We start from the raw sequence: 27014 nt of genomic DNA, 5'->3' as shown, positions 1-27014 counted from the left end.
GTTTATGAGGGATCGATCGTATCAAACTAATCTTTATAAGCATCTACAAAGAGGTACGTTTCAGACTAGGCCAGGGTGACACAGTGCATGTTGTACAGTTATATGATAAAGTTTGGGCACCCCTATAAATCTTATGCTTAATGTTTTATAAAAATTGGTGTTTTTGCAACAGCTATTTCAGTTTTAAATGTAATAACTGTTGGACACAGTAATGTTTCTGCCTTGAAATGAGGTTTATTGTACTAACAGAAAATGTGCAATCTGCATTCAAACAAAATTTGACAGGTGCATAAGTATGGGCACCTCACCAGAAAAGTGACATTAATATTTTAGTAGATCCTCCTTTTGCAAAAATAACAGCCTCTAGTCACTTACTGTAGCTTTTAATGGTTTCCTGGATGAAGGTATTTTTGACCATTCCTCTTTACAAAACAATTCCAGTTCAGTTAAGTTTGATGGTCGCCGAGCATGGACAGCCCTCTTCAAATTATCCCACAGATGTTCAATGATATTCAGGTCTGGGGACTGGGATGGCCATTCCAGAACATTGTAATTGTTCCTCTGCATGAATGCCTGAGAAGATTTGGAGCGGTGTTTTGGATCATTGTCTTGCTGAAAGATCCATTCCCTGCGTAACTTCAACTTTGTCACTGATTCTTGAACATTATTGTCAAGAATCTGCTGCTACTGAGTGGAATCCATGCGTCCCTCAACTTTAACAAGATTCCCGGTGCTGGCATTGGCCACACAGCCCCAAAGCATGATGGAACATCCACCAAATTTTACTGTGGGTAGCAAGTGTTTTTTTCTTGGAATGCTGTGTTTTTTTGCTGCCATGCATAATGCCTTTTTGTATGACCAAACAACTCAATCTTGGTTTCATCAGTCCACAGGACCTTCTTCCAAAACGAAATTGGCTTCTCCAAATGTGCTTTTGCATACCTCAGCCGACTGTGTTTGTGGCGTGCTTGCAGAAACGGCTTCTTTCGCATCACTCTCCCATACAGCTTCTCCTTGTGCAAAGTGCGTTGTATAGTTGACCGATGCACAGTGACACCATCTGCAGCAAGTTGATGCTGCAGCTCTCTGGAGGTAGTCTGAGGATTGTCCTTGACTGATCTCACCATTCTTCTCTGCCTTTCTGATGTTTTTCTTGGCCTGCCACTTCTGGCCTTAGCAAGAACTGTCCCTGTGTTCTTCCATTTCCTTACTATGTTCCTCACAGTGGAAACTGACAGGTTAAATCTCTGAGACAGCTTTTTGTATCCTTCCCCTGAACAACTATGTTGAATAATCTTTGTTTTCAGATCATTTGACAGTTGTTTTGAGGAGCCCAGGATGCCACTCTTCAGAGGAGATTCAAACAGGAGAACAACTTGCATGTGGCCACTTTAAGTAGCTTTTCTCATGATTGCATACACCTGGCTATGAAGTTCAAAGCTCAATGAGGTTACAAAACCCAAAAAAGGGCTTTAGTAAGTCAGTAAAAAGTAGGTAGGAGTATTTAAAACAAGAAAATGATAAGGGTGCCCATACTTATGCACCTGTCAAATTTTGTTTGAATGCAGATTGCACATTTTCTGTTAGTACAATATACCTCATTTCAAGGCAGAAACATTACTGTGTCCAACAGTTATTGCATATATCAAACTGAAATAGCTGTTGCAAAAACAGCAATTTTTATAAAACATTAAGCTTAAGATTAATAGGGGTGCCCAAACTTTTTCATATAACTGTATATCTGGAATTCTCAAAGTTGATTGATGCAGTGTTACATGAGTTTGGTACATAAAATGAGAACAATGGGACTAGGGAGAATATTGAAAATGGGTAAACAACTGGGTCAGTGATACTAAACAGAGAGTGGATATTAATGGAACACACTCAAATTGGGTCACACTTAACAATGACGTACCACGGAGGTCAGTATTGGGCCCTCTTCTTCATATATTTATTAATGACTTTGTAGAGGGCATACAGTTTATAATTTATGCATTTGCATATAATACTAATGTTTGCAACATGATACTGAAAAACACATATAAAGCAAGTCGTGCACTGAAACACCTGCTGTAATTTATAAACATGCCAGACACTAAATTGCATGTAATCATAGAAGTACCAATGTTGAACAGAATTATGCCATAAGCATACATGTAAGTACAATTTCATGGTGCAAAAAAATAAGCAAAGCGATAATGAAAGGTTTGGATCGAAGACTAATCCAGGACCATAAGTATGGGTTAACTGAATACTTAAAGAGAAATCTTACTTTCATCCTCGGAATGACACTCCACAATTCATAAGTGTCAATCATGCCCTGCATATGTATGTTTCAGCTTAATTAGTTTTCCAGATTAGTAGGAAATCCAAGTACAGGGACTGAAAAGGTGAAGTAAATATGTAAGACGCGCGCTCCGGCCAGTAATGCGGTCATCGATGGGTGTAATACGAGCAGTCCGAAACAGGTGATATCACTACTAGTGATGATCGAGCAATAAAATGTTCAAGTGCTCGGTACTCAAATTGAGCAGGTTGGACACTCGGGTGGGCTCAAATCGAGTATAAAGGAGGTCAATGGGAAACTTGAGCATTTTTCCGGAAAACCCTATTGGTTAGGGGGGCAGGAAAATTGCTGAAATGGATAGAAACAGTGCTGAAATGGAAGGGGAACAGCATGGGGAAGATGCCTGGACGCATCTCTGACTCCCAGGTTGCAGCTGAGAACGGTGTTGTCAGAGTATTTTACAATTTTTACAGACTGACTATAAAGCATACAAAACTGAAGATAAAATGGATTTTACAGGAAAAAAATGTTAGGAAACATTCTTTCCTGTATAATAACTTGTATATAAGGCAAATAAAAAAAAACAAAACGTGTCCTCCACCTCTTAATAGCCGGGCCATCTCTCGCCATATTTCGCCATCGCCACTAACTACAGTAGATGACATAGTAGAGGGGGAAATAAAGCTACACCCATCGGTAGTCACTGGTAAATGTAATTTTAACTCTGAAACTCACAAAGCCTATGCGGACGATGCAAGAACTGCCAAAAATTAGGAGGAAGAGGGACACTGATACACCCTGTATTAGACATAAAGGAGGACCTCATACACATTCTGTTAAAATTGTTAAGCAGTGGGACTCCTGGACTCATAAAGCCTGTGCACTAAGTGTAAGGGCTTCCAAAAATTAGGGACTGCAATATACCCTGGAAGACAAAAATTTTGAACAAGTGCCGCATGATGGCCCTCTAAAGATTTGGAGCGAGTGACTATAATGACTCTTTATCAGACCAAAATCAATCCATGTTCCCAGGCGCAGCTTCCGGATGGTCCTCCACGACCTCCCTCCTGCCGTAGTCTCCCCATAAGTGTTGCAACTTTGGATAACCTTAGGCCTATAGCACGTCATCAAAACTGCTTAAACATTTCTCTTTCTGCAGTCTCTATGGAGACCTTACCTGCATTTCTGTCTGGATTTGAGGACCTATTTTCTGAAAAGGGGTGTAAGGATTTGCCTCCTCATCGTGCATATGACTGTCCCATTAACCTGATTCCCGGAGCTAAAGTACCCAAGTGCAGACTGTATAGTATTTCTGGTCCTGAGAGACAAGTCATGAAGGGTTTCGTCGCTGACAGTCTGGAGAGGGTACATATCAGACCCTCCTCTTCGCCCATGGCGTCAGGGTTCTTCTTCGTTAAAAAGAAAGATGGGGGTCTCCGTCCCTGTTTAGATTTCCGGGAATTGAATCAAATTATCATTCGAGATCCATATCCTCTTCCTCTGATTCGGATTTATTGAACCAGATTGTGGGAGCTAAAGTGTTCTCCAAGTTGGATTTAAGGGGAGCCTATGTGTGACTCAGACGACGCTCGCCTTCTGTAAGCCCTACCCTGGGAGATGGGGGACTCGGAGCCGAGTTCTGTGATGTAGATGGTGTGCCACCGTGGCCTGGACCCACTCCGTACCCAGGGCCGTCACACTAAAAAAAGAGATGGTACGGGCTTATACGGGTTGAGTGGCTGATCTCGACTACGCCACCTGTGGCACCTGGTGAAGGCCACCAGCGCTGCTGCAGTCCGCTGAGTCATGGTGTTATCGCAGCCGTCGTTGTTACTACTCCCCACAGGCGGAGCAGGGCCTCAGGGCTGAGGGACAGGATGAAGGGGGTAGTAGTCTAGGAGGTCTGGTGCTGATTAGTGCGGTGTAGTGCAGAATAAGAGTCCGGAGGCCATAGGGGTTAACTTCCAGGGTTTTTACTCACGATGGAGATGGCAGTAGGAAGGCGTCTCCCTGCTCCTCACGGAGTTCTGCGGTCACCAAAGACGAGGGTCCGACAACCTCCGAGTAAGTGTTAAATCAGGACCCCGCAACAGAGTGTTCCTAGACTTCAGACCGGGTCCTTTCCTGTCTGTGTGTGTGTAGATAGGCCGGGTCTCCCTCTGAACTTCACTCAGAAAAAGGGTACGGGTGGCAGCTCTGCGCTTTCCATTACCCGGTGGGATCCTCTGGGCCTACCGGGCTTCCCTGACCAGGACGTGAAGTAGCAAGGTCAGGTATCGGGGGCTGGTACCCCTCTTGCAGCCGGAATCCCTCTGAATAGATCAGGTTGGCGAGGACAGGTGGCGTACACTGCTCCGTCTGCATCCTCCCTGGGATCCATTTGCGGTGGAGCTACAGTCCTAAGCTCCGGGCCTTCTTGGTCATGGTCCTTGACCGAGTTGAGACATACATTATCTGCAACCTGCCCCTCGACCCAAGGCCAGGGTACGAGGGCCGTGCCTCCATCCTCTGCAGGTCCACACAGGATCCACGCTCAGGGAGGGAGGTCACGATCAAAAGACAGTCCAAAGAACCAAGAACCAAGATGACTGTGTATTAAATATGAAATTTACAGTGTCACTAAAATATGAATCCTCCACCCTCACCCACTAACTGGTTCCCCTATCTCTTGGTTCCCCAGTCTCCCGAGTGTCAGTAGGGGCAGCACCTAGTGCCTTCTAGCCCCCTCTGGTGGAGAAGTGTGGTGTTGGATGTGGAGGTGGGGTCCTGACCATCGCACTGTTCTTACCTCAGAGGAGGAACACTACACTCCATTAGAGAAGTGCAGCATCCCTGTGGCGGTCGAACCCTCAGGGGCGCCACACCTACAATCTGGATAGAATCAGGGAAGGGGATGAATGGAAAACAGCTTTCAATAACCCTGAGGAGCATTTCGAAAGTCTGGTTAAGCCTTTTGGTCTCACCAATGCATCTGCGGTTTTCAAGCATTTTGTAAACTATATTTTCCACTATTTAGTGGGCAGGTTTGTGCTGGTCTATTTGTATGATATTTTGATTTACTCACCTGATTTACAGACACATCAGGGTCATGTTAAACAGGTACTACAGATTTTAAGAGATAACAAACTTTATGCCAAACTGGAGAAATGTGTTTTCGCTGTCCATGAGGTGCAATTTTTGGGGTACTTGTTGTCACCATCGGGTTTTCGGATGGATCCGGAGCAGTCCATCCTGTTACTGTTATCACGGACCATAAGAACCTGTCATATCTCCAGTCTGCTAAGCGTCTCAACCCTAGGCAGGCTAGATGGTCTTTGTTTTTTTTTACTAAATTCAATTTTGTTGTCACTTTCCGTCCAGGGGTTAAAAACCTCAAGGCTGATGCATAGTCCCGCAGCTTCCCTGGTGGTAGTGACTGTGAAAACCCTGCCCCTATTTTCCAGGAGGGAGTGGTCATTTCGGCCTTGTGCCCTGACCTCAAAGGGGAGGTGTTGGAGGCTCAGGGGGACGCCCCTGTCTCCTGTCCTTCGGGGAGGTTTTTGTGCCATCTAATATGCGCCGTAAAGTAATTATGGAACAACACAACTCTGTACTTGCTGGTCAGCCTGGCAACTGTGGACCTCCGCATACTCGTCCGTCTGGTTCTCTTTTGCCGCTGCCTATTCCTAGTAGACCATAGACACAGTTGTCAATGGATTTTATTACTGACCTACCGGCATCTGCAGGCAAGACTGTGGTTTTGGTGGTTGTGAATAGGTTCAATAAGATGGTACATTTCATCGCTTTACCAGCTCTTCCGAATGCCAAGACTCTTGCTCAGGTATTCATTAATGAGATTGTGAAGCTTCACGGGGTTCCTTCCAATATGGTGTCAGATCAGGGGAACCAGTTCGTTTTTAAATTCTGGAAAGCTTTTTGTACTCTACTGGGGGTGAGGTTGTCTTTTTCTTCTGCCTTCCATCCTCAGTCGAATGGACAAACTGAGCGCATAAATCAAAATTTGGAAACTTACCTCAGGTGTTTTGTCTCTGAGAACCAGGAGGATTGGGCACCTTACTTACCGTTGGCCGAGTTCGCTATAAACAATCGTAACAAAGAGTCTACTGGCGGGTCACTTTTTTTTGGTGCACATGGTTTTCATCCGCAGTTTGGTACTTTTAGTGGTGGAGGGGCTTCGGGAGTTCCTGAGGAGGAGTGTTTTGCTTCGTCGTTCACTTCTGTGTGGCAGGTGGTTCAGAATAATTTGAAACTCATGGGGGACAGATACAAACATATGGCTGACAGGAGATGCTCGCCAGGTCCAGACCTGAGTGTGAATGACTTTGTGTGAATGTCTACTAGGAATATCAAGTTGAATGTTCCTTCATGGAAGCTAGGACCTACATTTATTGGTCCCTATAAAATAACCGCCGTCATTAACCCAGCAGCGTTTTGTCTGGAGTTACCTCAGGCTCTTAGGATCCACAATGTGTTTCACAGGTCTCTGCACAAGTAGTATGTGGTACCTCTTGAGTCCTCCCCCTTGCCGCCGCCGCCTCAATCATGGTTGATGGCAATTTAGAGTTCCAAATATCGAAGATTGTGGATTCTCTTCAGCATCTTTCCCTTCAATACTTGATGCACTGGAGGGGTTACGGTCCAGAGGAGAGAATGTGGGTTTCAGCATCAGAGGTGAATGCCCTTAGGATGGTTCATCATTCCATGCCTATCATCCAGATAAACCTGGTCCCGAGTGTCCGGAGACCACTCGTAATGGGGGGGGGTACTGTCACGGGTGTGTCAGGGTTCACAGACAGTCATACGGTGTCCATCTGCAGAAGGTCGCTGAGTTTGGCCTTACAAACATCTCCCTAGGCTTTTCATTATTCCTCTCTTTAGAACCCAGCGGTGATCCTCACCTTGCTTGGGGACTATACCTTTCTGTTTAGGACCCTGAGTCCCATCACATAGTAATGTTCCCATCCTTGTCCCCTTCTTGTAACAATGTCCCCCATTCTGTTTCTCTCTACACACACACTACACACACACACAAAAAATTCTTCTCACCTGACCTTGCTCCCTCTGGGAACTGTGTGTCCTCTTCCTCCTCCTCCACAGCCGGGAAGCTTAGCAATGACGTCATGTGCGGTCACGCAGGGATGCTGGCATCAGCATCCTTGGACACACATTTATCCTCCGGCTCGTTAGACGCGATTGTGTTAGGGGCCCAAGGGCCGCAAAACAGCCTCAGGGGCCGCATGTGGCTCCCAGGATGCATGTTTGAGATCCCTGAGGTAGATGGACAGTTCATGCCACGTGTCCAACTTGAATACCCAATAGTTGTTCGGCACAGAGGAATCACAGAGGACGCTGGTACGGTCAGCTAGGTACTCCTTTACCATCTTAAAAAACTTTTCCCTCCTTGTCAGACTACCCCATACATCAGGGCCAGGGGACTGGGAGTGTATAATGAAACTGTCCCAGACCTTTGATAGTGTTCCCCTGCCTTTGTTGGAACTGGTGTGTGTCTCTTGGTTGTCCAAGAATCTATGACCATTGTTCGACTAGGACCTTCTACTATTGCACCATTTTACTAGCCCTCTCTGCAAAGCAGATGAGATGCAAACTTCTCCTTGTAGCATGGGTCGAGAAGGGTGAACAACCAGTCATTGTTAAGCATATGGTTGTGGAACCACTGTGCCATGGTTCGGGGAGAGCCTAGAGGGGCACAACAAGGCAAACACCTGACTCTTCACTAGAGTCCCTGATGGTGGGGTTAGACTTGGCTCTAGATGGATGCCAGGTGCTACTCCAGAATGGACCCCAGAGCCATGGCGGCTGACCCCCAATGGAGCAGGGAAGTAGGACAGGCCAGGAACTGGATAAACAGGAGGGATACGGCTGGTAGGCAGATGAGAAATTGGGCACAGGCAGGATAGGTACAGGAACACAGGACTGCCACAGGTATGGGATAGTGGATGCTGGTAAGCAGGTGCAGATTCAGGCGGATCAGGAGCAGGACTAGGCATGGGCGTATGGATACAAGTATAAGTTCAGCAGGATGGACGAACAGCTGCAGACTGGGTGGACAGGATCAGAGCTCACGTGTACGGGGACCTTACAATTAGCTAGCAGGATATACACTGACTAAAGTTGCTAAGGCACCTCCCAACAGGGCAGGATGCTTTACTTAATAAATGCCTCCCAGTTATTTCCTGGGGACGTTTTTAGTAGCTCATGCGCTGGCCCTTTAAGAGGCAAGGAGCGCATGGGCACCAATCACACTCCCAGGAGACCTGCATGCCGTGCACAGGTCCTGGGAGGAAGCAGATGCCGGGGGAGTGCAGACAGGTAAGTTAACATGCCGGCGTCCCTGCAGGCGGGAGGAAGGGAACTCATGCAGAGGCGCCGACGCTGCTGTAACAGTAATCAGTGTTTGCTAAAATGCGTATAACGTGAGGGTTACAGGAAGTCAGTTCAACATAACATCAGCCATGTGTGCCAGACTCCCAACATGCAAGACTTCCCTGTCCCCACCAGGATGACGATGCTCCATCTCCTTTTCAGCCCATCCACGCTGAACAGACGGGATGAAGTTGGTGTGGATAGTACCCTCAAAATATCTCCTGTTCCTCCTCCTCCACCTTTATTCTCATCCAATCTGCGCTGAAAACATGAGATGAGGCTGGGTAGTATCATCCTGTGTACTTTCTTCCTCTAGCTCCACATGGTCCACGTGCAAAGCTTCCTCATTAATTGTAAACAGCAAGCGTTTGAGTTGACACAGAAGCGGTATGGTTATGCTGATTATTGCTGCTCAACATCTTGCTTGATTCCTCAAAGTTTTGGAGAACCTCACAGATGTCAGACATCCATGCCCACTTATTGGTTGTTATGTGTGGAGACAGACAGGAATACCGACAAGCATGTTGTAGCTGGTATTCAACTACTGCCTTCTGCTGCTAACAAAGCCTTGCCAACATATGTAATATGGAGTTCCAGAGCGTGGTCACATCGCACTCCAGTTGGTGGCTGGCACTTGCAAGCTCTGCTGCAGCACTCCCAGAGTGACGACAGCTGTAGCTGACTTGCGAAAATGGGCGCTGTGAGGATCTGATGTTGTGGGTTGTATTAATCACCTAGGCAGGTTAACGATGCAATTATTTTTATTTCTTCCATCCACGGTATTACATCAACTCTGGGCAGATGGCCACAATGAGATGCCCCTAGTCCACAAGATCTGCCACCGGTAGTTCCACTGCCCCCGTACCAGGAAATACCCACTTGTCTCCCAACTTTTGATTGGCCCACGGTTTTGTATCTCCCGCCAGTATAGTCTGCAGTCACAGCTTATGCTCCCCCAGACGACGGATACCATGACCGTAGAGCATGTTTCCAGCTACAACTGGCAACAACATATAGTACAGTCCCAGCAAGTACACAGGATGGTGCAAATGACAAAGTCTCACCCTTCTGCTTGCTCACCGGGGATTAGAGCCTCTGCGACTTCGGGCAACATAGGGGCAACTACCCCAACCAGTAGTACCCTGCATTTCGCAAGCACCGATAGGAGGTAGTGGCAAGCTTAGGTAGCTGACCGAGCACAGTGAGGTATGTGGCCAGGTGACCTGACTGGAGAACCAAGGTTGGGACAAATGTCTTTGTGGGTTCAGTGATGAGCAGTGGAGCAGATCTGTATTCCACCAGCTGGAGCCATGGTTCCTTTGGCTGATGTCCTGTAGAGGCTCCCTGGAGATAGAGGCAGCCCCCTTTTATATTCCACAGCTCTCATTCAGAGCATTTTCACAGGATTGGGAGATGGCGGGGGGAGGTAATCCCTCATTGTTCAATTAGCCTGCATTTATGGGTCTACCACGAGAGAGGGTCCGCCCACAAAGGACAGGAAACCTACAGGCTTAAAAAGGGCGGCACCCCTCTCCGCCTCGGTTGGTTTCCTGTCCTTGATGGGGAACCTGTAGCAGGTTTACCTGTCAAAGATTCCTGCTGACCATCCTGGCTGGCTTAGGATTCTGACTACGGTGCGCCCAAGGGGGCTGGCACCGTAGTCGGTGGACGAGCCGTTGAGCGGCGCCCCTGTCTGGGGTTCGGCAGCTCCGGCATCATGACAGGCTGCTTCCGGGTCTCCTCTCCATGGTTAGGCTACCACGCGCTTTAGGACTCTGCAGGGAGTTGATGGCGCGGCATGATGACGCAGTACATGCCCCCAGCGGTCACGTGACTGGACCCGGAAGTGCTGGTCACGTGCAACCTGGACACCGGGGGAGCGCGGATTTTTAGCATATACCACATCAGGTGATGTGCCTGCTGGGCAGCGCACCGGTTATCAAAAAAGGGGGGGGGGGGATTTGCTCAGAGGCAATTATTTTTTTTTTTAAAAATGGAGGCTGGTGCACCTATAAAATTCTTCCGGCACCACGGCTCTGAGCTTCCCATCTACTTCTGACCCATATTTCAAATGGAGACAGAGAGTGAGCAGCAACAGCAGCTGCCTCCATCACCATCACAGCGGCTGCTTGGGAAGCCCCAGGAGGAACTGCGCCTTCGGGTGAGCGGAGGCAACCAGAGCTCAGAAAGGCGAGGATCTGTGAGCAGGTCCAGTCATGGCAACTCCAGTAGGATGGACGAAACTGCAGCCTCCAGGGACGATCTCCCGGCTGAGACAGGTCCTTCCTCCAAACCGGTACCAGCCCTTTGAGCCATATGGGTAAGTGATTTTCGTGAAAGTTCACTTGGTAATACGTTGTCCCTTCTTGTCTATTTTTTTTTACTAGGGAAGAAGTGCATTACCAAATCTAGGCACAAGGAATGTGCGTTGTGTAAAGCCCTATTAGCGGACTCATACCAAAATAGGCAGTGTCTGCCCTGTATCAACCAGACTTTGGCAGATCAGACCCCTAGTTTTGCATCCGAGTTAAAAACCTTGGTCAAGTCAGAGATCAGCAAGGCCCTCTCTAAAAAAGGAAAGAGGAAGGAAGTTACTGCTTGTGAGATTCCCCCCAGTCTCTGATGTCTCCCTCCCATCGGACTTTGAGGAGCAATCTGACGGCTCTTCCTCCTCAACCTCGTCCTCAGATAGTGGGGCTGGGCGACATTGTTTCCCATTAAATGAAATTGATGGTCTAGTTAAAGCAGTGCGCTCAACTATGGGTATTATGGACACTTGACCAGACGAATCTGTCCAAGACGTCATGTTTAGGGGCCTAGAACAAAGGAATAGAAGATGTTTTCCGGTTCATGATAAGGTTCAGGGACTGATGTGTAAGGAGTGGGAAAGACCGCTCCTTTAAAAGGAAATACCCCTTTGAGGACTCAGCCTCATCCTCTTGGGAAAAAGCCCCAAGACTTGATGTGGCAATAACGAAATCATCTAGAAAATCATCTCTTACCTGTGATGATATGGGAGCTCTTAATGACTCTTTGGACAGAAAAGCTGATACCTTTCTTAAAGGGACCTGGAAACAACAGCAGAAGCCTTAAAGCCGGTGGTTGCAGCAACTTGTACGGCCAGGTCTCTGATGATATGGCTGGAACAGCTTGAGTCCCATCTTAAAGATAAAACGCCCAGGAAAGAAGTACTATCCAGCATCCCACTCATGCAGGGAGCTGCAGCTTTCCTAGCGGACAACTCTGCAGATTCTGTCATGTTGGCAGCGAGATCGGCCGCCCTGTCCAATGCGGCCCATAGAGCTTTATGGCTTAAGTGTTGGCCGGGTGATATCCAGGCCAGAACGAGACTGTGCTCTATTCCGTGCGAGGGAGAACATCTCTTTGGGCCGCCTCTGGGTGAAATTTTGGACATAGCAAGCGATGTGAAGAAGGGATTCCCTAACCTATCCATGTCTACCTATAGACGTTCATTTAGCAAAAGAAGATTTGTCCATAAAAGATCGCAAAAAGATCAAGACAAATGGGAGGCTCGCAGGCCGAAATGTAGAAGGCTTCTGTTCGGTTCGTCTTTCCAGGGACCCCGGAAGCCGAGTCAATGACTCATAGCCCAGGTAAGGGTGAGGCTGTTGGTCTTCTTACCTGCCTTGACAAATATTTCAGCCAGTAACTGGATTCTTGATCTGATAGGTTCGGGTCTGAGGTTCGAGTTCCAGGTGATCCCTCACGACAGATTCATCTTGACCCCGATCCATTCCTCCAAGTCAGAGCAACTGGCCCTACAAAAGGAGGTGCTGAGTTTAGTTCAGGAGGGAGTCCTGGTGGAGGTCCCAGCCTCATAAAGAGGGTTGGGGTTCTACTTTCTCCTCTTCCTGGTTTCTAAACCTGATGGTTCCTTTAGAACTACCATTAAAGGGGTATTCCCATCTCCAAGATCCTGTCCCAATATGTAGTAGGTGTAATTATAATAATATTAGCAAATCCCTCCAATTAGAAATATAGTATAGTTTTTTTGATTCGCTATGTCTCTTCCCTCATGTGCAGGCATTGAGGTATCCATGGTTATGACCACTGATATAGTGAGTTAGTTTGCTAATTGGTAGTGGTCGTAACCATGGATACATAAGGTCCTGCAATGCCTGCACATGAGGAAAGAGACATCAGAAAAGCTATACATTTCTAATTGGAAGTATTTGCTTATTATTATTATACCTACTACATATTCTGATAGGATCTTGGAGATGGGAATACCCCTTTAACCTAAAAGCCCTAAATAGGTTCTTGAATGTTCCCACATTTAAAATGGAGTCCATTAGTTCAACAATAAAATTACTTTTTTCTGGATATTACATGGTAGTTTTGGATTTGAAAGACGCATATTATCATGTTACCTATACATGAAGAATATCAGAGAGGGTGGCCATAGTTATGGACGGAAAAATAAAACATTTCCAATTGAGGGCCCTGCTGTTTGGTCTTGCTATAGCCCCTCGGGTGTTTAGTAAAGTAGTGGCGGAAGTCATGACTCATTTCCGGGAACGTGATATTTTAATTATCCCTTATCTGGACAATTTTTTAGTGGTAGGAAATTCAGCCTACCAATGTGAACAACAACTAAAGGAGGTAATGTCCATCCTTAATAATCTGGTCTGGGTACTGCATTTAGAAAAATCCAGATTAGTACCCTCGAGAGTTCAGCAATTTTTAGGGATTATGCTTGAGTTATAATAACTCAAAAATGTTACCTCCTGGAAGCTAAAATACAAAGAATTAAGAGCCAAGTGAAGAAAGCCATAACCAATCCGGTCATGTGCCTGTTAGGTACCCTGACATTGTGCTTCCCTGGAGTTCTATGGGTACAATACCATTCCACGGTTCTGTAGTGGGATGTGTTGCATAATGAAGTTTCTCTTAAAGGGCACTTAGAAGGAAAGTTGTCTTTGTCGCCTCGGTCAGTAAGATCCTTACGGTGGTGGCAGGATGAGGCAAACCTCTCCAAGGGGGTTCCCTGGGTACCTAAGGTTACTAGAACAATTACCACAGACGCTAGTCCCAGAGGGTGGGGAACCCATCTAGGGGATATGGTAGTTCAGGGAATCTGGTCAGATAATGAAAAGAATCTTTCCTCCAATGCAAAAGAACTTCTGGCAGTGAATAAGGCAGTGAATAATTTCTTAGTTTCGCTCCAAGGTCAAAATGTAAACGTTTTCTCTGATAAACGAGTTAGGTTAGCCTATGTGAACCACCAGGGGGGTACACAGTCAAGATCGCTGATGAGAGTGACAGATCATCTCTTTCAAATTGCAGAAAGTCATCTCCTTTCCTTGACGGCCCTCCATATAAGGGGAAGAGAAAACTCCAGAGCGGATTACCTAAGCCGCTATCATCTGATGCAAGGGGAATGGGAACTAAATCAGGAGATATATACCCAAATAGGCTGAAGATGGGGGTCTCCGGTGGTAGACCTATTTGCCACAAAACTAAATCGGAAGACAAGAATCTTCTGTTCTCTAAATCCCAGAGACGCTCTCCTGGTACCTTGGAACTTCAGCCTGGCATATGCCTTACACCCGTTGTCACTGCTTCCCAGGGTCATAAGAAATATCAGGGAAGACAAGGCGAGGGTTCTATTGATCGCACCCTTCTGGCCCAAGAGACCCTGGTTCTCATGCCTGAGGAGCATGTCCATCGCCGTCCCTTTGGTCCTTCTCGAGATTCCGGATCTCCTCTTCCAGGGTCCTATATTCTATCCTCAAGCAGCGGGCCTCCACTTGACGAAATGGAACTTGAAAGGACACTGCTAAAACAAAAAGTTTTTTCCCAAAAGCTAGTAACCACCCTGATGCATAGCAGAAAACCAGCTACAACCCAGATTTATGCGAGAACTTGGAATTTTTTTTTATCCTTCTCAGGTTTAGGGTTGACGAGGGAGCACCAATAGGAAAAATCCTGGAATTTCTACAAAAGGGTCTTGAGCTAGGGTTATCCACAAGCACCCTAAATGATCAGGTATCTGCCCTGGGCGCCCTGTATAGCTGCGATCTAGCGGGTAACTACAGGGTTTCTCGATTTATTAAGGCAGCTTTTAGGTCCAGGCCCATTGTTAAAACCAGCTTGGTCCCGTGGGATCTAAATTTAGTTCTAACGGCCTTGACTAGCTCGCTGTTTGAGCCAATAGAGTCAGCAACTCTTAAGACCCTCTCCCTTAAGACAGCTTAGCTTTAACCTCGGCCAGGAGGATTAGTGACTTTCAGGCCCTGTCTATAGCCTCGCCATTCACACAAATCCTGGACGACAGAGTGATTTTTAGGCCAGATCCTGCCTATCTCCCTAAAGCAACTCGCTTCCACAGACTGCAGGAAGTCATCCTACCCTCCTTTTGTCTCAATCCAAGTAATCAGAAGTAGGCGGAATTACATACGTTAGATGTGAGAAGGTGTGTGGTTAGGTACCTTTCAGTTACCAAAGACTTTAGGAAAGATAGCTCCTTGTTTATATCTTACCAAGGTTCTAGGAAAGGGTCTAAAGTCAGAAAGTCCACCATAGCTAGATGGATTAGGGAGGCCATTTCTCTAGTGTATACATCTAGCGGCGAGGAAGTGCCAGAAAGGTTGAAGGCTCATTCCACTCGGGCTGTGGCGACCTCCTGGGCTGAGAAGACAGGTGTCTCGATAGAAGACGTATGTAAGGATGCTACCTGGTCCTCTCCCTCTACTTTCTATAGACACTATAGGTTAGATATGGGTATATCGGCTGACCTCACCTTTGGGAGAAGAGTGGTTCAGGCTGTGGCACTTCCCTAGATGACTGTGGGGACCCCCAACCAAACCCAGACGACCAGCCCCCCTACCGCCACCCCTTCCTTAATAATACAATAATGTAACTCTTACAACTGGATGGGTGAGGATCGGTCACAGCTTTATTAACACTTTAACTCATTCCATTAGAAAGGCATTTTATTTCCATAAATAATTCCGGTTGTTGCAGCATGCCCTGTGTCTCCACACCGGCAAGTTGGCCAACAAGAATAACTTTCCAACATGTCCTTTCTATTTCCAGGCCACGGAGGATCCTGCATACTCATAGGAAGGACTCCGACCCCCACCCATCATCATCATTAACGCTTGTTCCACTCCGTCCTGGAGTCCTGACAGGAATATGTCTAGTCCAATATCCGTTAAATGAACACCATCGGGCCTTAGCAGGCCTGTTTTATCTCCTTCCAGCTCTCGATGTCTTATCACTACACCACCTCTTTCATTTACAAATTTTGCCATCCGAATATTTATTAGCCTCCTTGTCCGTTCGATGGCCGTGATGTCTCTCGCACCTCTCCATACAGCTCTCGGCACCATCTCCGACCATACTATAGTTAGTTTACTAAAAAATGCTCTGAAGCGCTCAGTCTAGCTTCATTATTGCCATTAGTTCTGCACTTTTGTAATGACCGAGGTCATTTCCCCCGGCGTGTATAACTAAGATGACCGGACCTGATGCTTTTCTGCCTATGTCGATTACCTCCATTAGTACCTGTGGCCATCACATCCTCTAATACCTCTCCAGTTGAAATATGTGTTATGAAACCCTATATTTCTCCCGCCTGGGCGGACTTTCGCCCTTTTTTCTGCCCAATATATATACGAGTGGCCTATCACCCACACTGTTGGCTTAACGTCACCTGTAAAAGAAACAAACCACGTTAGGATAACAAGTCTGGTCTTATGTATCTCGCGAAACATGTGGATCGCCATCTCCCTATCCTCTGCACTTCCTTTTCTGACAGTCCTGCTCTAGCTGCTTCCGTGGCCGCGCCTATGCGGAATGAGTGTGTCCCGTAATCTTTGGGGTGGTACCCTGCTGATGTTAGGCATTTATTAAATATAGCTTGGAACTGGTATCTTGATAATGCAGTTAAGTCAATGTGTGATAGGAAGAAATTACTTTGTGGCTTGATGGCTGTATATGTTTTTACTATTGTTACCGGACACAGTGTACTGTTAGTGGGTTGTAAAAGCACCCAAGTGCCCCTGCCCGCTGGGTCCGTTTTGGATTTGCGTATGCGTATTGCATTATTGGCTATGACTATGTCCTGGTGTAATAAGCCTCCACTGGTGGTGATTTTGGATCAAGGGACTAATTCAATTATGCGTAGCGCCCCGATGAAGGCGATCGCAAATGCAGTAGACAGTAGTGTTGCTTCAAATTGTGAGTGGCATGTTACTGGTGTTAGGGATATGATTTCTGACAGCAGTTTTATTGACACGGGACGTCTGCACTCCTGACTTGGCTGACCTCTTTTCCACCCTTTAAGGCTTGCCTGATGATGAATCTTTTTGTCACATCTCCCCAATTCAGTAATTGAAAGTGAAATGCCACTCCAGTTAGTCACCGCTGTGCTGACGCCCCTGATATGCCCCTCATCATTAGTTGGTGGAGAAATTCTATGGTTACATCTAGTCTGGCTTGTTCACATAGGTCGACCCGTCTGCCTGCTACTAATCATGTCCATTCTTCCCATGCCTTACTGTATGCCTTCCACGTTGACGGGGCGACTGATGCTCTGATTAATGGCATCAGCTGTTCGCCACTATGTCCCATAGGGAGGGTGGGCAACTGGTGCCCGATGGGTGGGCGTTGGGGAGGAGCTCTCTGAAAACCTGCCAATTGAATTGTGATAAAGCGTTAGCAGCAGCATTAGACTCTTCAATATTGTAGCTCGTGTGAACCCATATATTGTGTTTTAGGCACAGGAATGCTAGCCGGCGCAATAGGCCTAGCACTGGGAGAGACGATGATGCCATCTTATTAATGCAGTGCGCTAGGCTGGTGTTATTTGTTATGAAGCGTATATTTTTGTTAGCTAGGAACGTGCCCCATATTTCTATTGTTACCACTATTGGGAAGAGTTCCAGGAGTGTCTGTTTTTTTGTTAACCCTTGTTCAGACCAATATGGAGGCCATAAACCTGTGCACCACTGGTTATTTAGTATCGCTGCATATCCGCCCGCTTCTGCTGCCCCGGTGAAAAAGCTTAGTTCAATGTTGGACTGTTCTGCTGACATAAATAACGTGTGACCATTGAATGATTGTAAGAAGTTTTTCCACACCTCTAAGTCCGCCCGAAGCTGCCTGGTGATCCTGATTCTATGACTGTTTTAATGCACGTTTTGTTACAAGGGATAAACGACGAGAAAAAACCCTTCTGACTGGCATCACCCGGCTCGCAAACACTAGGAGGCCGAGTAACACTTGCATCTGCTTTAGAGTTACTTTCCGTGCCGCGCAACATCCCTCGATCTGGTGTAATGTTTTTTGTATTTTTTCCGTTGGGAGGCGGAACAACCCTGCTGTGGTGTCGATTTCGATGCCTAAAAACGATAGCTTTGTTGTGGCGCCTATGGTTTTTGTAGGGCATAATGGGACTCCGAACCGTCGAGCGATGTTTGTGAATTCCTTAAGTAATGATTGGCATTGATTTGAGTCTTTTGGTCCGACGAATAGGAAGTCATCTAGGTAATGTGTGACTGACACCTTGCATTATTCCACTCTGGGACCAGCAAAGAAAGGAAGTAACGTGGGATGTCCCGGTGTTTATATATCCATGGGACGGCTTGTAGCATCCCCTTTCGCTTCATTGGATCCTTCCGGGGGCTTCAGGATCACTTGTCAGTAAGGGGCAGCGAAGGGGGGTCACCAATTGCCACGGCCCGGGGAGGAGCCACCACAGTCAGTGACTCATTCCTTATTTAGTATGGAGACTACCATACTTTCATCTCTAATTCTCTTGTGGTGCTGTCATGGTCGACCGATAAAGTCCCAAGTTACTTACTGGTAATGGGATTTCTCGGAGACCATGACAGCACCCTTATATTCCCTCCCTTCTCATTTGTGGGAGCACTCCCTTTTTATTAAATTATAGTCTCACGCGTAATAGGAGTCGTGTGGTTGTTTGTTGTATTTTATTAACCTGGCGGTCCTGTCATGCTCTGTAATCCAACTGAGGCAGAGAAGGGTACCGCCCTTTTAAGCCTGTAGCTTTCCTGTCCTTGGTGGGCAGACCCTCTCTCGTGGTGCTCCGAGAAATCCCGTTACAGGTAAGTAATTTAGGACTATTTGTCCTCCAAATTGTGCAGATTAGTACATCGCAGTGGGCTGAGGCAATAAGTAACTAGCAGGCATTTCACAAATTAACATACAAGATTCAACGGACAGACTCACATGAAACAGTGGCTCACGTCCCTTGACCTACTGAACAAAGGAACAGTACATAACAAGGATCAACAAACAGTCTGGCATAATTAATAATAATTCACCCCCACACTAGTGATCAGATTGACGGGGTGTCATCATCACGTCATACACACAAGGCTCTGCTCCGTACACTTCGTACTCACACGGCTCTGCTCCGTACAAACGCACCTATGCTCTGTACATACATGCGGCTCTGCTCCTTACACATCGTACACACACTGCTCCGCACACACACACCTCCGCACCGTACACGTAGTACACACACAAACTTCCACTCGGTACACACACGGCTCTGTACAGATGTCGTACACAGACGGCTCCGCTCCTGTCATATCCACATGGCTCTGCCCTGTACAAGTAGTACACACGGCTCCGCTCCGTACACGTCATACACACGAGGCTCCGTTCCGTACACACACTTCTTTGCTCCATACCTGACGTATATACATGCGGCTCCACTCCGTACACCTCGTACACCCGCGGCTCCGCTCCGTACGCCTCGTACACGCGCGGCTCTGCTCTGTACACCTCGTACACACACGGCTCCGCTCCGTACATCTCGTACACACGCGGCTCTGCTCCGTACATACATGCGGCTCTGCTCCTTACACATCGTACACACACTGCTCCGCACACACACACCCCCGCACCGTACACGTAGTACACACACAAACTTCCACTCGGTACACACACGGCTCTGTACAGATGTCGTACACAGACGGCTCCGCTCCTGTCATATCCACATGGCTCTGCCCTGTACAAGTAGTACACACATGGCTCCGCTCCGTACACGTCATACACACGAGGCTCCGTTCCGTACACACACTTCTTTGCTCCATACCTGACGTATATACATGCGGCTCCGCTCCGTACGCCTCGTACACGCGCAGCTCCGCTCCGTACGCCTCGTACACACGCGGCTCCGCTCCGTACACCTCGTACACACGCGGCTCTGCTCCGTACACCTCGTACACGCGCGGCTCTGCTCCGTACACCTCGTACACGCGCGGCTCTGCTCCGTACACCTCGTACACACGCGGCTCTGCTCCGTACACCTCGTACACAAGCGGCTCCGCTCCGTACACCTCGTACACAAGCGGCTCTGCTCCGTACACCTCGTACACACGCGGCTCCGCTCCGTACACCTCGTACACACGCGGCTCCGCTCCGTACACCTCGTACACACACGGCTCTGCTCCGTACACCTCGTACACACCCGGCTCTGCTCCGTACACCTCGTACACGCGCGGCTCCGCTCCGTACACCTCGTACACGCGCGGCTCCGCTCCGTACGCCTCGTACACACACGGCTCTGCTCCGTACACCTCGTACACACACGGCTCTGCTACATCCACACTGTAAACCCCTCCTGACCCCACACATAAACTTCCCCTCATCCAGCACCATGACAACCAGCACAGCAGAGTCCTGCATCCACTGAGGCCCCTGATCATGTGACCCCTGACTCCTCCCCTCCTGTGACCTCATCACAGGTCCTGTGCGCACAGAACAGCCATATATGTGGTGGCGGCTCTGCAGGTGGAGGTATGTGGAGACCCCCTGTTACTGGGTGCTTGTCATCCATATTATTAACCTCTTCAGCATGGTGTTCTTTGTGTCGTCACGTTCCAGGTGACAGAACGTTTTCCTTTCCCTGTGATGGAGATGTGTGAGGGGCCGGTATCTGCGGTGGGAGCAGTACGGCATAATAGAAGCATTTTTGGGACATATAATTCCAGAAAATAGTTTATTCAGCCATTATAGAAAAATACAATGTTTTAACCTATTACAGGTCTTTTTCAAATAATTGATAAAGACCTGAAATAGGTTGAAACGTTGTATTTTTCTATAATGGCTGAATAAACACTTTTTTGCTGATGGAAACACCCTGGATTTGATGCTTTCTACCTTCTATCCTGGCTGATGTTTTCCAAGTGGGTTCATTGGAGCTGAACCATACTATTGTAACTTTGTTCGGCCCACGGCTGCCCATTCTTCCATGTTGTTGCTAAGATGGGGCGATAGAGACAGCTCCTCCTTCTGTGTCGTCTCCTAAGTCCGATCTCAGCTGATGAACCTCTTAGCTCTGATCACGGCTGTTACTTTGGGCTCTCGGTCAACAGTATTTTAAGATGTCCAGTTTGACATCTTAATCACGGTGAGCGCAAAGGCTTAGAAGCTTTTCCAGAGCGATCATCGGGATTAATATTAGGTCATGGTGTGTGATCTGCCTCAGCACCGTAATGTACAGTTACATGAAGGCACGGGAAGCAGTAAGCTCTTCATTACCATTTATATAATATTTATCTGATACTTGGTAAGGTAGCACATTATTGCTCTTAAAGGCATGATTCCATATGAAGCATCAGTGATGCATGTTATACAGTTAGTCCTGTTCGGCTAACCTCCACATAGGGGATGATATGACCTGTTCCTCTTCTTCCAATTCAGGTCCTTACAATATATATCTCAGTGGAGATCTTCTTTATAAGAGAATTTTCCTGATTGACCCGTCAAGGATGGATAGGGACAGGGACAAGATGGTGGAGAGGATATTACACCTCACCCTAGAGATCCTCTTCCGGCTTACTGGAGAGGTGAGAGATTCTGATGACGTCACATTACATCATTCTTATCTATGGGAATAACAGATGGACAAAACTGGAGAGGTGAGGACTCTGGAAATGTCTGTAGTGAGATTTATTAATGTATCTCTCCATAACCAGGATTACACAGTAGTGAAGAAGACCTCGAGTGAGTGCTGTCAGGATTCTGTGTCTGAGGGATGGGGAAGACCCCTGAGCCCAATCATGGGGCCTCCACCTCACCCCCTGATACATGAGGACATCAATGGCCAGAAGATCCTAGAACTCACCTACACGATGATTGAGCTGCTGACTGGAGAGGTGACACTGCTGGGAATGCTGGGACATTATACAGTAATGCTATGAAGGGATCGGGGGATGACGGTATCATTGTATGTGTCAGGTTCCTATAAGGTGTCAGGATATCGCAGTCTATTTCTCCATGGAAGAATGGGAGTATTTAGAAGAACACAAAGATCTGTACAAGGGCATCATGAAGGAGCTTCCCCAGCCCCTCACATCACCAGGTAATAGACAGGACTAAATACACATGGCCTATAATTATCTGTATGTAAAGAATGAATTCAGTCCCTGTATGTGTTTCCTCCAGATCTATCCAGTAAGGGGATAACACCAGAGAGATGTCCACATCCTCTTCTTCCACAGGACTGTGAACAAGAAGATTCCTATGTTCCTCAGGATCATCAGGTAGATGGAGAGAAGGTATGATGAGATCTCCCCTATGATGTGCAGACGGCTGTGAAGGTCTTGTGCTCCGTCTTGTTTTATCCACCAGTATTATATGTTTTATACTTGTGTAATGAGAACGGTGGAGATGGCAGGATTAGAGCTGATCATAGATGTGACTTCTCCATCTGTCTGTGACTTGTACAATATTTGTTTCAGGATGAAGATCTGACCCATATTAATACTACAGAGACATATGTGAGGGGTGATAAGTGGTGTAAAGAGGAGATTCCTACAGATAATGATCTAGGTGAGTAGTAACCACTAAATGCAGAAAAGGTTAAATTTTTCTCATTAGTACCCACAAGTAGAAGGAATAAGAGACTTGTAAGAAATTGCGCTTGTGCCCACTTAGTGTATCCTAAGGATACTCCTGTCCAGTTAAGGCCTCATTCAGATGTGCATTTTTTCTCAAACATCAGGAGAAAAACAACAAAAAAGGATCAATTTTTATCTCCGTTTTATCAGTGTCCATTTGTACCATCAATATTTTATCAGTACAATGATTAAAACTGACTGCACCCAGATTCCACACAAAAGATCTCCATTTTGACAAACCCATAGACCTGTGTGGGTGATTTTGATTCATTACTTGGGTCAAAAATATATAAACAGCATCATGTGTGAAAAACATGGATAGAACATGGACATGAAAACAGATTTCTGAATGAGGCTTCTAGATAAGCCCGCATTCTCCAACATACTGATATAGAAATCTTGAAACAAACTTTTGCCGCACAAATGAAAACAGGTAAAGTTTTCTTTAGGATAGAAAAACAGTTTAGGAAAAATGAGAAAAATTATTTAATAGCAACATGGTCACATGAGACCTCCAAAGAATGGCAGTAGTGCAAAAGCATTATCATTTTAAACCACATTTCTAGCCTTACGCCATAAAGGAGGTCTCATAATAAAAATTAATGTTGAACCAATTTGCAGATCATTTATGCCCTGTACCTGACCAGGCACATTTTCAAGTTTTTTCGTGTATGCGGTTAAACCTCTTTACGACCTTAGACGTATCCATATGTCCAGGTGACCTGGTACTTACCAACCTTGGACGTATGGATACGTCATGGCGATTGCCTGCGCACAGGGACTGTGCTCATGTGCTATCTCCACCAGATGTCTGTTGATTCTGACAGCTTACAACCGGCTCTCCCAGCACTTTAACCCCCTAAATGCTGCGATCACAGTATTTAGCGAGCAGGCAGATGGAAGAAAGCCCCTCTACCCTTGGATCAGCGCCCCCGCAACGTCATCGCGGGGCCCAATTGTTGCCATGTTGCCCCAATGTCGTCATGATGGATCACCAGGCACTAACTTGTGTCTGCAGCACTGACAGTTTTAAGGCTTAGCAATGATCCTGCATTGCTATGCCTTATAACTGTGATCAGGCTGCAGAAAGTGAAAGTCCCATAGTGGGACCAAGTAAAAAAAAAAAAAAAAAAATAACAATAAACAATAAATGTTCACATATTTTGTATTGCCGCATCCGGAACGAACAGACCTATAAAACAGTTCCCTTTTAACCCCGTTACTGAACTCCATGAAAAAGAACTAAAAAACAATGCTTTATCATACCGCCGAACAAAAAGTAGAATAAAATGCGATCAAAAAGACGAATGTAAATAAAAATAATACCGCTGAAAACGTCATCTTGTCTCACAAAAAACAAGCCACCATACAGCTCCATCAGCCGAAAAATAAAAAGTTATAGCTTTCAGAATAAAGCGATGCAAAAAAAATAATTTTTTCTATAAAGTAGTTTTTATTGTGTAAAAGCTCCAAAACATAAAAGAAAACTATATAAATGTAGTATTGCTGTAACCGTACTGACCAGAAGAATAAAGCTGCCTTATCAATTTCACCACATGCGGAATGGCATAAAAATAATCCCCCAAAAAACTATTTCTGAATTGTTGTTTTTTGTTTATTCTGTCTCCAAAAAATCGGAATAGAAAGCGATCAAAAAATGTCACGTGCCCGAAAATGGTACCAATAAAAACATCAACTGCAAAAAACAAGCCATCGCATGATACTGTCGGACGAAACATGGAAAAATTATAGCTCTCAAAATATGGTGATGCAAAAAGTAGTTTTTGCAAAAAAGGCATCTTTTTGTGTGTAACAGCTTCCAAACATAAAAAAATTATTTAAATCTGGCATCGCTGTAATCGCACCGACCCGAAAAATAAATTCATCTAATAATTTATGCCGTACAAGGAATGGCGTAAAAAGATAAATAAAACCAATTCTTCACCTGCTGCTGATTTTTTCATTCTGACTGCCAAAGATCGCAGTAAGGCTCAGCACACAATCACTCTGCGCGGAGCGCTTACATCGGGGTTTCCGTGTAAATCTCTGAAATACATGATTCAGATGGAACCCCTGGCGGAAGATTCCCTGTAATGAGGCAGATGGATGCATTGTAGACGCGGTCTGTCCTGTGATTCCACAGTGTCAGTCTTTTTATTAAGTGTGCATAAAAGTTCCGTTGGCCACAGTTTTGTGAACCTCTGAAAAAAAAGGACACCGCTAAACGGAGGCCTGATGGACTCCAGAGTAAGGCCGGTTTCACAAGTTCTGATATTTGCGGTAATGGAGATATCCATGTCTGTGTGCACCTGTGTGGCATACGTGTGGCAACCGTGTGCCGCAACAGTAGCACATGTACCGGCACCTGGGAATCAGCGATACAGTTAGCACTGTTCCCAAGCGCTGGGTGCTGAATGCTGCCCTCATCATTATCCCCTGCTGGCACTGTGATCAGCGCGAGCAGGGGACAATGTTGAGAGTAGTATTCTGCTCCCGCTGTGTCCTGGTGTTAAAATGAGAATAAAATAAAAAAAATGTATACTTGCTTGTCTGAAGATGTCGCCGCTGTAACCCTGTACGCTGTAAAGCGAGCGGGCCCCGGAGCTCCATTCAGCGAGCAGTGTCCTGTCACTCACTGAGCTCAGCGCAGCTCTGGAGCTGGCTCGCTCTCTGGAGCAAGTCATTCTCCCCGCCTCCTCTGCATGAGCAGTCACGTGGATTACAGCGGAAGACATCTTCGTGCGGGTGAATAGGATTTTTTTTATTTTATTCTTATTTTTACACAAGGACACAGCAGGAGCAGAACACTACTCTCAACATTATCCCTTGATCGCTCTGATCGCAGCGCGCCGTTACAGATGTCATCCATGTGTCATCAGTGTGGGACGTTTTGCGGCCCGTGCAGCACGAAAAAGACAGACATATCAACACACTTACATGTGCACAAACCCATTCATTTAAATGGGTCTGCGTGTGTATGTGTCTCTGGTACGTGTGGAAACTGTCACCACACACACCGACGTGTGAAAGAGGCCTAATTCTGCTGCCTCATTATAGTGAATTGATCCCTTGGGGATTTCATCTGAATTAAGTCACTCGGAGATTTAAATGGAAACCCCAATATCAGTGCTCAGCGTAGAGCACAGGATAAATGGGAACATTTAACATAACATTTTGATTCACAATAAAAGCTTTGACTCAGTCCACAAAAAAAAGCAAGTCCTCACTCAGGTCCGTCATCTGTTAACGGAAATATAAGGGGCTTCCACGTTACTAGTAGCACAAAGAAATTCAGCAAATTCTGTGCTCCCAAATACAAATGCCCACCTCCCTTTTGAACCCCACAGTGTGCCTAAATCGCAGTTAGCATCCACATGTTTGCCATTTCTGTAGCGATGAGAGCCCCCCTAATTTACGGGTGCATGTCTCCAGAAGCACGAGCTGGGCTTAACGTCCTGGTCACTACAACGGCAGTTTTCAATTTTCATTCAGCAGCATCCACTGCTGCTTGTTTCTGGAAAACTCCCATGTACTTAAAATCCTCACCACACCTGGGGTATAATTTCCAAAATGGAGTCAATTGAGGGGGGATTCTGCTCTTTAAGCACTTAAGGTCTCTGTATATGGAGTCCGCATACTGTTCTTGGAAAATCTGCGTTCCAGGAGGCAAATAGAGCTCAGTCCCTCCGCCATGTGGCTAAGCAGTACTGTACAGCCACATATGGGGTATTTCTACATTCAGCAAAAATTGTGGGACAAATTTTGATGCCATTTTTAACCATTTCCCAGAGTGAAAATATAAAATCTGGGGCTAAAACAAAACCTTGATGGTAAAAATGGAATTATTCTTTCTTCACCGCCCCAGTGTAAAAATGGTGTAAAATTCTGTGAGGCACATGTGGTGTCAACATGCTCGCTGCACCCCTAGATGAATTTAGAGGTGTAGTTTGTAAAATGTGCTCTCTTATGGGGGGTTCTGCTGTTCTGACACCTTAGAGGCTCTGCCAATGTGACATGGCACCGTCAAACCAGCCCAGCAAAACATGAACTTTGCCTCAAAAGTAGGTTTTGACCACATATGGGGGTATCTGTGTGCTCAGGAGAAATTGCACAACACATTTTGGAGTCCTGTTACCCTTGTGAAAATAAAAAAAATTTGGCTAAAATAACATTTTTGTGGAAATAATGTGTTTATGTTTTTTTTTTTTTAATTTATTTTCACAAGTCAATGTTAGAATTTTCTGTGAAGCACCTAGGGGTTCAAGGTGCTTACCACACATCTAGATAAATTCATTGGGGAGTCTAGTTTCCAAAAAGGGGGCACTTGTTAGGCATTTCCACTGTTTAGGCACATCAGGGGCTCTGGACGTGACATGACGCCCGCAGACCATTCCATCAACGTCTGCTTTCCAAAATGTCACTCCTTCCCTTCTGAGCCCTGA

General features: G+C 46.3%; 2 protein-coding genes across 2 annotated transcripts in view; both read left to right on the top strand.

Annotated features, from left to right (window-relative positions):
- The window catches only part of LOC141270538 (uncharacterized), a 62750-nt gene that overhangs the window by 24715 nt on the left and 11021 nt on the right, over nt 1–27014 (top strand). Inside the window, exons 2-6 of the mRNA XM_073680587.1 lie at nt 21374–21519; nt 21649–21828; nt 21911–22034; nt 22118–22230; nt 22414–22504. Coding sequence (XP_073536688.1) covers nt 21442–21519; nt 21649–21828; nt 21911–22034; nt 22118–22230; nt 22414–22504 — 586 coding nt within the window. The 5' untranslated portion in view covers nt 21374–21441. The remainder of the gene's footprint in view (nt 1–21373; nt 21520–21648; nt 21829–21910; nt 22035–22117; nt 22231–22413; nt 22505–27014) is intronic.
- The window catches only part of LOC141270520 (uncharacterized), an 85854-nt gene continuing 79244 nt past the window's right edge, over nt 20405–27014 (top strand). Inside the window, exon 1 of the mRNA XM_073680548.1 lies at nt 20405–20467. The gene's annotated coding sequence lies outside the window, so the exon portion shown is untranslated. The remainder of the gene's footprint in view (nt 20468–27014) is intronic.

This window comes from Phyllobates terribilis, unplaced genomic scaffold (genome assembly GCF_046119375.1).
Source record: "Phyllobates terribilis strain yellow unplaced genomic scaffold, ASM4611937v1 Scaffold_5__5_contigs__length_657084704, whole genome shotgun sequence".
In the NCBI taxonomy this organism is placed as follows: Eukaryota; Metazoa; Chordata; class Amphibia; order Anura; family Dendrobatidae; genus Phyllobates; species Phyllobates terribilis.
Note: the sequence above shows the minus strand (reverse complement) of the source record. Positions and strands in the feature narration are given on the sequence as shown.